Here is a 13,963-nt window from a genome sequence, read left to right on the forward strand (position 1 = left end):
AGAGAGTTCCAGAGAAGGGGTGATGCAAAGTCACTGTGGGGCCATTGCCAGGGTATCCGGCAGTTAACACAACTCCTTTCTGGTCCACATCTTTGCTCCATACGGTAATTTGCATCCAGACCACCCCTGCGACCTGGGATGGGCAATTGATTGGCCGCTGTTAACTTAATCACCAGACCCCATTCGGGCCGTGTCGCCTCAGGAATATGACGTCTGAAATAGGTCTCTGGCATGGTGGTCACCTGTGAACCGGTATCAACTGGACATCAGATGGCTCAAACATCCATTTCAGCCCATACGAGGGGGCTGAAGGAAATCAAACTTTCAGGAACGCCTGCTCTTATCCTTAGCTGCTCAGGCATCGGGCGACGTCCTCCAGCCATGGAGCCCACTAGTTTAACAGCTACCGGGTGAGCATCCGCCCCCACTTTGCACACCCTCGGGCATAGTGTCCAATATCTCCACGCTTGAAACAGATCGTCTGTCTCTCTGTTTGGGATTTACCCATGTCTGGGTGAGGCACAGGGGGAAAGTGGAACTCAGGGCCAATGCTGTCTCAGGGTGGATTTGGAGCCACTGGGGGGCTTTTCTGAGGTCAGACCACTCTTCCCACATTTCCTGTATTTCCTTCTGGAACTCTCTGACATATCCTGTTTCAGGTACCTCCCCGCTGCGGACCTTCCCTGCCGAGGACGCCGTCCCCTGCTCCTACTCCCGCGCACGCGCTTCTGCACCAATTTCTAAATAAGACATGCATGGATTAGCACACAAGCGCTCTCGCAAGGCTTGCTTAAGCAGCGCATCCCTGATGCCGGCTATAAGTTGGTCTTTCAAAGTCACATCAGGAGGCACCATGCCTACATCATCCCGTTTCGTGATCGCCGCGTGGACCACTTGCAATGAGTTCATATATTGGGTCATGGACACCCCCTCCCTCTGAACGTGGCTAAGCAAGTACATCCGTAATTCTCTGACATCCGTGGGGTCCCCATGCATCTCCTCCAAGATATGCAACACTTTGGTGAAAGTGTTCCGCTCATGCGGGTGATGAAACATAACATCTAGCTTCCCCGGCCAGGGCCATCACAACAATCTCTGCCTGCATAGAGGGGTTCATGGGGTGCATCCTTAGCATGCCTTTAACCTGCTCAGTCCAGTCCCACAGCAGTGAATTGCTCCCCGTAAACTTTTTGAGATTGCTGAGCATGGCCCCCAGTGGTAAGCTGGCTCTTGGGGCACCCATGACCACCTGGTCTGCTGCCTCTGCGCCTGTGAACTACATCCTGCTAACTACGGCAAGGGAAACACTGGCAATGCAGCAACAGTTCAATTAATAAGCTTATCGTGTCCTTGGTTTCCTCAGCCACGGATGATCCAGTGAGGGTTGTAGTTCCAACAAAGGCTGATGAAATGTCCTCAGAGGAGACTCCACTTCTTACGGTCTGGCTTCTGGCGGAAATGGGCGGTCTCCGATTTTACCCATTGAGCCCCTAGTCCATAAACTCGTGCAGCCAAAGTCAAGGGAGCTGAAAACACTCTGGTATCAAGGAAAGGCTGCTGTGTGATGGTCAGCAGAGAGGACCGCAGCGCCGGATCCTGCAAACGGCCCACGCTTCTATGCCTGAGCACAGTACTAAACTGAACGGAGCTCTCGTCTTTCTCTCTACTCCCGGTCCCAATGGCGTGCTTGTGAGAAGTCGACCGCGGTCGGTCGCGGAGCTGCTGCACACGACCCAGAGCATGCTGCGCACACACCTGCTCCGACCCCGCCAGCGGCCGGAAACTAGCTGTCACTGCGCACGCTTTCTGCTTAAACATGCCCCCTCTTTCTGGGTCATGGGGTCCATTTGGTCCCCTATTCCTTCAACCAGACAACATGGGACACAGCTCGACAGTTCCAGACCCGGCTCAATACAGGTACCCGCAGCCCGATCTTCCTCCTTCAAGAGGACTCTGACAGGGTGTAAAAGGGTAATGTTTCTTGTTATGGAACATGGCAAGCTGATATATGAAGGCCACACAATCCTCCCCTGGGAGATAGAGCTTCTCTATGATATCTGTGATTATGTGTGCAACATGTATTTATCGTGGAAGTGCTGTATGGGCTTCATGAAACTAATTTGTGAGTGACATATGTAGCGCCTCTGGGGTCCATTCGCCACAGAGTTACCGCACCTCATCCAGAGGTGTGGTATCCCACTCTCAGGTATAGAGGGAGCATTACCCAGGACTTTAAGGGTATGTGCACACGTCAGGATTTTTTCCTGACAAAATCCGGAGAATTCTGCCAGAAATCCGCGTGCTTTTTTCGCGCGGATTTCTCGCGGAATTTCCGCATCTTTGACGCGTTTTTTGCGCGAATTTTTGCGGAATGTCCATTTTGATAGGAAATCCGCAGAAAATCCGCAAAAAGATAGAGCATGTCCGGATTTTTTGCGGTATGCGTTTTTTTTTGCGGAAAAAAACGCTAACATATGCACAAAAAATGCGGAATGCATTCTAAATGATAGGATGCATAATGTTAGCATTTTTTCAGCGGATTTATAGCGTTTTTATGGCGAAATTCCACAAAAAAACGCTAAAAATCCGGACGTGTGCACATACCCTAACACTCACATCCAACACACACCAGTTCAGTCGGGGCACATGGGTATACCCTAAGGGAGGATGGCCTCATCCCAGTCTGGAGAGGGTAACTAGGTAGAGGGTATGGGTGGAGCCAGTAGTTAGGGGAGGAGCTAATTAGGAGGGAAAGTAGTCAGTCAGTGGGGAGGTAGAGACGAAGTGAGATGTGGAGAAAAGAGCTCCCTGTCAGAGGGAGCTAGAGAAAGGAGAAGCTACAGAAAGAGGAGAGAAAGGAGGGGTCCTAGGGGCACGGATACTGAACAGTACACCCATGGTGCACACATCCACACTGACCATCGCCAGGTGGAGGGACCAGGTCGCAGTGGGGAACCGGCCCCCAAGACTAGCGGAGGATTACAAGACTCAGCCAGTCGGAGGCTACAGCCTCTACATGTGCTGCAGCCACATCCAACACATTTGCTGAAAAGGCAGCCATATAGGAGCCAGGGGACCAACAGAGAGTGTCACCCGACACGATCTGAGGCTGCTGGATTGGGACACTGTGTGTGAAGGCTCAGGGCAGAAGGGTGAGAGCCAGCGCAGCGAGACGGCCAGGAAAGGAACATAGAAAGGGGGTTCTGGAAGGTGCACCCAATTTACTTGAGACCTGGCTGGACCTCAGACCCGGAAGACACAGCACCCCTGCTGGGGACTACAACTAAGAACTGTGAGTAAACGTGTGGAAACTGTACCCTGCTGTATCCTCTGAATTATTACTGCATCACCTGCCCTGCACTACAACCACCATCCTCACCCTTTAACACCATCACTGCCCTGGGGTGTAGCTCTACCTGTGGAGAGCTGTAACAACACTGCTGCATCACCATCAGGCCCAGCGGTCTCTTCAAGCAGCGTCGGCTAACATCTCCTATTTGCCGAATACCACAGGTGGCATCACGAACAATTCCCCTATAAACTTTATCCCCTTTAAGTTCAATTGACTATTTTATTGGACGCCCAGAACCAGGTCACTGCTGCCGTCCGACCCGGTACCGAGTAACCCACAACCCTGGCGGGCTCTCCACATATATCTGATGTATCTAATAGGGGAAAGAAGTGTATATTATGTCTCTAATGTATTTAATGGGTGAGTGACAAATATATGATATATAGATAATGTATTACTGATGTGTGTAGCAAGTATCTAATCTTTGAGTGACATATGTAATCATGTGTCTAGTATTGTTCTATGACATCACATCCTTATCTACAAAACTAGCATATTTTGCAGGGAGAAATTGTGCATAAATCGACTTTCAGCCATTGGCAGCAGCAGTCACGTATCCAGGTTAAAGACAAACCATGGAGACTGGCAGGAGACCCAGGTAGTGCCATAAGAGGAGAAGCGTGGTTTGGTAAGGCGAGTATGCTTTATATTATTTTATTGCAAGATGCATGCTTTCTAATAAAATTGTATGGAAAACTCATTGAATTCAGGCTACTTTACATTGTATGTACTGACCTGGTGAAACATTTTCTCCACAAATCCAACTGTAAATTTTAGGGGTATAATAGCAATGCCTTTCTTCTTCCAGTAGTTTTCCTTGTTGAATTTTTGGATCTCATTTCTTCTCTTTGCATAAGAAGATTTATGCAAACATTCGTTCCAGCAACGCATCAGATTGGTGGAATCAAACTCCTGCTTATAATGTGTCTGTCCAATGTCTTTATACATGTTCTTCTCACGGACCTGAAAACATCATAAACTGAAATTACTGCAAAATTTCAAAGCTTGTCTTTTAACGTTCCTCGCCTTTGATAACCACTGATGAATCCTAATTAAGACACTCATGATTTTACTCTAGCTTTCTAATTCATTTAATTTTTAATAATTATTTATGTATACTAGATGGTGGCCCGATTCTAACGCATCGGGTATTCTAGAATATGCATGTCCACGTAGTATATTGCCCAGCCACGTAGTATATTGCCCAGCCACGTAGTATATTGCCCAGCCACATAGTATATTGCCCAGTCACGTAGTATATTGCCCAGCCACATAGTATATTGCCCAGCCACGTAGTATATTGCCCAGTCACGTAGTATATTGCCCAGTCAGGTAGTATATTGCCCAGCGCGCGTAATATATTGCCCAGCGTGAATAGTATATTGCCCAGCCCGCGTAGTATATTGCCCAGCCCGTGGAGTATATTGCCCAGCCCGCGTAGTATATTGCCCAGTCACGTAGTATATTGCCCAGTCACGTAGTATATTGCCCAGTCACGTAGTATATTGCCCAGTCACGTACTATATTGCCCAGCCACGTAGTATATTGCCCAGTCAGGTAGTATATTGCCCAGTTAGGTAGTATATTACCCAGTCAGGTAGTATATTACCCAGTCAGGTAGTATATTACCCAGCGCGCGTAGTATATTGCCCAGCGCGCGTAGTATATTGCCCAGCGTGCGTAGTATATTGCCCAGCGCGCGTAGTATATTGCCCAGCGTGCGTAGTATATTGCCCAGCGTGCGTAGTATATTGCCCAGCGCGCGTAGTATATTGCCCAGCGTGCGTAGTATATTGCCCAGCGCGCGTAGTATATTGCCCAGCGTGCGTAGTATATTGCCCAGCGTGCGTAGTATATTGCCCAGCGCGCGTAGTATATTGCCCAGCGTGCGTAGTATATTGCCCAGCGCGCGTAGTATATTGCCCAGCGTGCGTAGTATATTGCCCGGCCCGTGTAGTATATTGCCCAGCCCGCATAGTATATTGCCCAGCGCGCGTAGTATATTGCACATCCCATGTAGTATATTGCCCAGCCCAATACGTCATCATCTCGCGAGATCGCAATGCATGGTCCGGTCACTGGAGCGTCACGAGGAGCGGGAAAGGCGCCGGAAGGTGAGTATATGATGATTTTTTTTTAATTATTATTATTATTTTTAACATTAGATCTTTTTACTATTGATGTTGCATAGGCAGCACCAATAGTAAAAAAGTTGGTCACACAGGGTTAATAGCAGCGTTAATGGAATGCGTTACACAGAGGTGCATTAGCGCTGACATTAACCCTGTGTGAGCGCTGACTGGAGGGGAGTATGGAGCGGGCACTGACTGCAGGGAGGAAGGAGCGGCCATGTTGCCGCCGGACTGCGCCCGTCGCTGATTGGTCATGGCAATGGTTGTGGGCGTTTTGCCACGACCATTCAGCTACTTGGATTCCATGACAGACAGAGGCCGCGACCAATGAATATCCGTGACAGAAAGACAGACAGAAGGAAGAACAGACAGAAAGACGGAAGTGACCCTTAGACAATTATATAGTAGATATGAACACAATGTCGTTTTCAGGCTGATTTCATCTGGAATCTGCCAGAGATAGCGCTAGAAAATGAGGCAAAAAATGAAAACTGTGGATAGCAATGTAAAAAAAACATTGCTGTACACATGTTCTGTCATTTGCAACCTACTGTAATTGCTTCAGCGATCGTAAAGTAGTTATTAGAAGTAGCATGTTCACGCTTGTATGTCTCCTGCTAGAAAGCTGCATGCCACTGTAGTATACAGAAAAGACGCTAGCGGCACAAAAAATGACAGCAATGCCACAAGTAATGCTGCTTCGGAAAAAGATTGCAGGCCTAAAAAAATTTGGCGGCTCTGCCTACAGAAAAAAAGATGTAATGTGCACATACCCTATAAGAGCTCTTTCCACAGCAAGGATAGACTTTCTCATATATGCCTAGGTTGGGTTTGCATGTGAGCTATTTGATAGAACAGGAAGCAGCATCTGTGGTGGATGTGGAGGCTGGATTAGGTGAGTATAAAGGTTTTTTTGTGAGCTGTGTTGCGCACAATACTGTGCTTATACAGTATTGGGGCTGCAAGTGGGTCTATCATACTGTATGGGGGCTGTAAACAGATTCATCATACTTTATTGGGGCTGTGAGGGGACCATCATACTGTTTGGGTTCTGAAAAGTGTTTTATCATGCTTTATTTTGGCTGTAAGGGGGGCCATCATACTGAATTGGGGCTGTGAGGGAGACCCGCATACTGTATGGGTGTTTATATGGGACCACAGTACTATATAAAAGTAAAAGCCTGTTGGGGGACAATCATACAATATTAGGGCTGTGGGGGACCATCATACTATGTTTGGGGACCATCATACTGTGTGGGGGAATAATAATACTGTGAAGGGGCTGTGGAGACCATCATACTTTATATGGGACTGTGGTGGAACCATCATATTTTGTGGAGGACTGTGGAGACCATTATGCTGGGGGGTGGGGGGGATCATCATACTTTGGTGGAACCATAATACTGGGTGAGGGAACCATAATACTGTGTGGGGGATGTGGTGCAACCATTATCCTGTGTGGGGGAAACAACTGTGTGGGGGGGCTGTGATGGAACCATCATACTTTGTGGAGGGCTGTGGAGACCATCATGCTGTGTGGGGGCAGTGGTGATTCTCAATGTGTGTGGGGGACCATCATACTGTACTGGAGCTGTGGGGGACAGTCATACTGTGTAGAGGGCTGTGGGGAGACCATCATACTGTATTGGGGCTGTGGGTGGGCATCATACTGTGTGAGGGACTGTGGGATAACCATTATACTGTGTGGGGGACTGTGTGAGAACCATCATACCGTTTGGGGGGCTGTGGATAACATCATGTTGTGCAGGGACCATCATAGTGTGTGGGGAGCTATAGTAAACATTATTTTATGACGTGGGGGTAATGATAATGTGTAAGGGGTTTTAGTGACCATCTTATTGTGTGAGATTTGTGGGGCCATCATGCTGTGTAGGTGGAAGAATGTGGGAACATCATTCTGTATGTGGGAATTTTTGGGGCATAATACTCTATGGGGCCATGGAAAGGGTATTATAGTGAGCAAGAACACAACGGTGCTTCAGTAGGGGTGAAATAACTGAGTAAGTCCGGCAACACATATTCCTTTTGATGTCTTAAAAGTTTGGAGCTATGACCTGTGACTGCACCTATGTTCCGTGAAAGGACTTTTGCAAAAGGTCCTGCATGTAAACCCCTTTGTAAAAACCCCCATTATTATAAGGAGGCACAGTAGGGGGGATTATTATAAGGAGGTACACTGGGGACTCATTATCATATAGGGAGAACACAGGAGGCATTCTCATTAGTATTATAATAATGAACCTGGCATTTTATATTATCACAAGTTGGTTTGTGGTCATTATTACCAGGAGTCAATGGGGATTATTTTTATAAGGAGGCACAGGGCAAATTATTATTATAAGGAGGCACAGGGGAGCATTATTGCTATGAGGAAGTACAAAGGAAACATTATTAATGTGTAGGGGAACAGAGGGGGAAATTTTATTGTGTTGGGCATAAAAGAAGGACACTATTACAGAGGGAGAATTATTACTGTGTATTGCTCTGGTTATAGTGCTGTATTGTTTTATTGTTTGTGCAGAGGTGGTGGTGGGTCCTGGAAAAGAAGTAAGCCACAGATTTCTCTGTGTGTTACATTTTGCAGGGATGAGTTATGGATGGAAGAAGAGGTCATGGCGATCTGGGCCGAATGAAAAAGAAAAGGGAAAATGAATGACAATATTCAGCAATACCATCAGAGCACTGGTTTAGGACTGATATTACCATTATATGGTCACTATATGGTGGTGATACCAGTTCTAGTAGAGAGGTCTTAGTACAAGAAGCCTCTCATCTATATATTTTTCAATAAAAAATGTGTATGGTGTGTAGGGTGAGTGTATTAATATACTCACCTGCTGCATTTTTCTCCAGGATTCAGCGCCATTCTCTTCTGTTTCTCAGTGATGTTATTGCAATTCCGATAGAAGGCTCCCCGGAAATGGCTTGTACAATGTGACCCAATGGAGCCTTGTTCTGATGCTCCTTAGACATACATTGTAAGGGCCCAGACTCATTTGCGAGAAAAACGGACAAGTGCAATCCGATAAAAAATCAGATTGCACTCTGACCACGTTTTTCAATGAGTTACATCTCATCTGTGATTTTTTTCTCAGCTGAAATTGGACTGAGAAAAAAATCGCAACATGCTGCGAATCTCGGAAGAGACTAGACAATGCAAGTCAATGGGTGCGAGAAAAATAAATAAATCGCACAGCACTTGGAACACGGCTTTGAAAAGCCGGTAATTCATGTGCTGCATACAGTAAAATCACACTGACAAATAGAATAGAATAGATAGAATAGATATATACACATAGAGTACATATATATATATACATATCAGAAACACTCACATATATATAATGTATGTATTTATATTGCACTGAAAGATAGATAGATGAAAAGTCGGTAATTTATCTGCCGGCTTCTGTAAAATCACTGCAGGAGCCGATAGGATAGAAGAGATGGATTACATACAGTAAATACAAAGAGAATAGGTAGATATATAGATGTCAGTGACAAGTACAATTAGTACAGTGTGTGTACAAATTACTGTACATGTATTTAATTAATAGAAGATTATTTTATGGAAAAAAAAGGGCGTGGGCTTCCTCGCAATTTTCAAAGCCAGCAGACGGAAAGCCAGCGACTGGGGGCAGATGTTTATAGCCTGGAAAGGGGGTAATTCCCATGGTAATTCAGAGGCTATTAATATCAGCTTAAAACTGTATACTTAGCCTTTACTGGCTATTAAACTGGGGGACCCGATAAAAATGACGTGGGGCCCCCCCATAATTAATAACCAGCAAAGGCTATGCAGACAGCTGCGGGCTTATCTTAATAGCCTAGGAAGGGGCCATTGATATTGGCCCCCCCTGGCTAAAAACATCAGCAATCAGCTGCCCCAGAAAAGGCGCATCTCCAAGATGCGCCAATTCCGGCATTTAGCCTCGCTCTTCCCACTTGCCCTGTAGCAGAGGCAAGTGGGGTAATAGTTGTGGAGGCCCCTATTACTAACCCCATAGTCAAATTGTTATGAAAACACAGACACCCGGTTAAAAATCCTTTAATTTAAATAAAGACACAGACTCCTTTAATAATCTTAATTAAACAATACTTACAACCACACCTAATTCCTGCGAAGCCCTCGATCTCCTGTAATAAAAGTAAAATAGCAAACCAACAATATATCAATACCTGTCCATTGTTGTGTCCCACGCAGTAATCCATATCTATGGAATATACAGTTTTCAACCTGGACGGTGCCAAGATACAACCGTCCTGGCTGAAAACCACTGGTAAATGAGCTGCTGAGAGCGGAGCTTCAGTGACTACTGGTGATGTCACTGAAGCTGCGCTCCCTCACAGCGTGAACTGAGGTGAACTCTGGACCGTGGGAAAATGCATTTTGAGGTGGCAAAATAAACTATTCTACATATAAATAAAGGGTTATATCAATACGCTGCTCCAGTGAATGTGAATAACCAAGTTTACCTGGTCCGGTGGCAATCCACACTTTGTAGCCACTGCATCCATAATGGTCTCTGTGATAAAACCAGTTTGGGGAAAGCCAAATCCACGGAAGGCTGTATTAGACGGCAGGTTTGTCTTGCAAGCCTTTCCACGGCAGTTAAGATTGGGGAAGCTATATGCATTGTCCATCTTAACCAGCGCCACTATTATCACCTGAAATTACAATTAAGACAGTAACCCAGCAATGTCATTTACAGGTTGTCATATTTCATTAATATACTGTATTAAATTCCCTTGCCCCTATAAGAAAGCATATAGATGTACACAATTCTCTTGAACTGATATTTCATGGATCTTTATTAAAACCCCTTAGGCTACGTTCACATTAGCGTTGCGTTGGGGGCAGCCGCGGCGACGCATGCGTCATGCGCCCCTATATTTAACATAGGGGGCGCATGGACATGCGTTGCTCTTGCGTTTTGTGACGCATGCGTCACTGTGGGGCAACTGTCAGGGCGCAGAGGACGCTGCATGATGCAGTTTTCTCTGCGCCAAAAATCATGCAAAAGTGAACGCATGCGTCACAAAAAGCTGCGTTGTGCATGCGTTTTTGCATGCATTGTGCGTTGCGTCGCCGATGCTGCCCCGCACAATGCTAATGTGAACGTAGCCTTAGTGACCACCAATACGTCTTTTTACTGACCTGAGATATAAGAGACTAGCATCCCCATACAGGTGACAATCTAGCAGATGTCGGCTGTACGCTATAGATGACAACTTGCTGCATCAGCCACGATCAGTGTTGGCACCCGACCATGGCCATTTAACCCCTTAAATAATGTTGCAAATAATGACTACATCATCTAGAGTGTGGGGGGCTTCCACTTTTACTCCATCGGCACCCTAAGATCATGATTGTGTGGTCCTGATGTTCGCAATGAGAATTCACGGCCAAATAACGGCCTTACAGTCTGCAGTGCACAGTGGCGAGTTCAGAAGTTATTAACATTTAGGTGGTAAAAATACACTTTTTTATTCCTGTCATGTCACTTTGCATTAATTCCTGAAAACCAACTGAAGGGTTAATAAACTACCTTCAAAGCAATTTTAAATATGTTGTGGTGTGCGGTTATTAAAAAGGTATCACTTTTGGGGGGTTTTAAATATATAGGATCCCCAAAGTCACTTCAAAACTGAATAGGTCCCTAAAAAAAAAGTTTTGAAAATTTTCTTGAAAAAAATGAAAAATTACTGCTCCATTTTAATTTTTTTTTTTTTCAAATATTAACAAAATAAAAGAACATTTTACAAATGGTGCTGATGTAAAGCCGACATGTGGAAAATGTTATTTATTAATGTTTTTGTGTGGTATGGCCATCTGGTTAAAGGGATAATCATTCAAAGTTTGAAAATTGCTAATTTTTAAACATTTTTGTCAAATTTCTGATATTTTTGTATCTAAACACAAACCATAAAGCATAATGTGTCATGAAAAAACATTCTGCAAATCAATGGGATTTGTTGAAGCATTTCAGAGTTATTGCTATATGAAGTGACAATGGTCAGACTTAAATAATTTGGCCCGGTCATTAAGGGGATAAATTACTATTAGTACTTGGAGTCACATTGATACAATCACTGTTTTATCTGCTGCAGATCTAGCAGTGCTCAAATGCTGAGCTTTGTATGTCTCCGCCCATGTTATTAACCCCTTTACCCCCAAGGGTGGTTTGCACGTTAATGACCGGGCCAATTTTTACAATTCTGACCACTGTCCCTTTATGAGGTTATAACTCTGGAACGCTTCAATGGATCCTGGTGATTCTGACATTGTTTTCTCGTGACATATTGTACTTCATGACAATGGTAAAAATTATTTGATATAACCTGCGTTTATTTGTGAAAAAAACGGAAATTTGGCGAAAATTATGAAAATTTCGCAATTTTCCAACTTTGAATTTTTATGCAATTAAATCACAGAGATATGTCACACAAAATACTTAATAAGTAACATTTCCCACATGTCTACTTTACATCAGCACAATTTTGGAACCAAAATTTTTTTTTGTTAGGGAGTTATAAGGGTTAAAAGTTGACCAGCAATTTCTCATTTCTACAACACCATTTTATTTTAGGGACCACATCTCATTTGAAGTCATTTTGAGGGGTCTATATGATAGAAAATACCCAAGTGTGACACCATTCTAAAAACTACACCCCTCAAGGTGCTCAAAACCATATTCAAGAAGTTTATTAACCCTTCTGGTGCTTCACAGGAATTTTTTGAATGTTTAAATAAAAATGAACATTTAACTTTTTTTCACAAAAAATGTAATTCAGCTCCAATTTGTTTTATTTTACCAAGGGTAACAGGAGAAAATGGACCCCAAACATTGTTGTACAATTTGTCCTGAGTATGCCAATACCCCACATGTGGGGGTAAACCACTGTTTGGGCGCATGGCAGAGCTCGGAAGCGAAGGAGTGCCATTTGACTTTTCAATGCAAAATTGACTGGAATTGAGATGGGACGCCATGTTTCGTTTGGAAAGCCCCTGATGTGGCTAAACATTGAAACCCCCCACAAGTGACACCATTTTGGAAAGTAGACCCCCTAAGGAACTTATCTAGAGGTGTGGTGAGCACTTTGACCCAACAAGTGCTTCACAGAAGTTTATAATGTAGAACCGTAAAAATAAAAAATCATATTTTTTCACAAAAATTATCTTTTCGCCCCCAATTTTTTATTTTCCCAAGGGTAAGAGAAGAAATTGGACCCCAAAAGTTGTTGTACAATTTGTCCTGAGTACGCTGATAGCCCATATGTGGGGGTAAACCACTGTTTGGGCGGATGGGAGAGCTCGGAAGGGAAGGAGCGCCGTTTGACTTTTCAATGCAAAATTGACAGGAATTGAGATGGGACGTCATGTTGCGTTTGAAGAGCCACTGATGTGCCTAAACATTGAAACCCCCCACAAGTGACACCATTTTGGAAAGTAGACCCCCTAAGGAACTTATCTAGAGGTGTGGTGAGCACTTTGACCCACCAAGTGCTTCACAGAAGTTTATAATGTAGAACCGTAAAAATAAAAAATCATATTTTTTCACAAAAATTATCTTTTTGCCCCCAATTTTTTATTTTCCCAAGGGTAAGAGAAGAAATTGGACCCCAAAAGTTGTTGTACAATTTGTCCTGAGTACGTGGATACCCCATATGTGGGGGTAAACCACTGTTTGGGTGGATGGGAGAGCTCGGAAGGGAAGGAGCGCCGTTTGACTTTTCAAAGCAAAATTGACAGGAATTGAGATGGGACGCCATGTTGCGTTTGAAGAGCCACTGATGTGCCTAAACATTGAAACCCCCCACAAATGACACCATTTTGGAAAGTAGACCCCCTAAGGAACTTATCTAGAGGTGTGGTGAGCACTTTGACCCACCAAGTGCTTCACAGAAGTTTATAATGCAGAGCCGTAAAAATAAAACAAAATTTTTTTCCCACAAAAATTATTTTTTTAGCCCCCAGTTTTGTATTTTCCTGAGGGTAACAGGAGAAATTGGACCCCAAAATTTGTTGCCCAATTTGTCCTGAGTGCGATGATACACCATATGTGGGGGGAACCACTGTTTGGGCACATGGGAGGGCTCAGAAGGGAAGGAGTGCCATTTGAATGCAGACTTAGATGGAATGGTCTGCAGGTGTCACATTGCGTTTGCAGAGCCCCTAATGTACCTAAACAGTAGAAACCCCCCACAAGTGACACCATTTTGGAAAGTAGACCCCCTTAGGAACTTATCTAGATGTGTGCTGAGCGCTTTGACCCACCAAGGGCTTCACAGAAGTTTATAATGGAGAGCCGTAAAAATAAAACAAAAATTTTTTCCCACAAAAATTATTTTTTAGCCCCCAGTTTCGTATTTTCCCGAGGGTAAAAGGAGAAATTCGACCCCAAAAGTTGTTGTCCAATTTGTCCTGAGTGCGCTGATACCCCATATGTGGGGGGGA

At 44.5% G+C, this 13,963-nt stretch overlaps 1 protein-coding gene across 2 annotated transcripts in view; it reads right to left on the reverse strand.

The window, feature by feature from the left end:
* The window catches only part of LOC138644800 (aldehyde oxidase 1-like), a 252,342-nt gene that overhangs the window by 51,225 nt on the left and 187,154 nt on the right, over positions 1-13,963 (reverse strand). For both annotated transcript variants that reach the window (XM_069733618.1, XM_069733619.1), the window contains 2 exons: positions 9,982-10,173; positions 4,088-4,315 (listed from right to left, as the gene is read on the reverse strand). In XM_069733618.1, coding sequence (XP_069589719.1) covers positions 4,088-4,315; positions 9,982-10,173 — 420 coding nt within the window. The remainder of the gene's footprint in view (positions 1-4,087; positions 4,316-9,981; positions 10,174-13,963) is intronic.

This window comes from Ranitomeya imitator, chromosome 7 (genome assembly GCF_032444005.1).
Source record: "Ranitomeya imitator isolate aRanImi1 chromosome 7, aRanImi1.pri, whole genome shotgun sequence".
Taxonomy (NCBI): domain Eukaryota; kingdom Metazoa; phylum Chordata; class Amphibia; order Anura; family Dendrobatidae; genus Ranitomeya; species Ranitomeya imitator.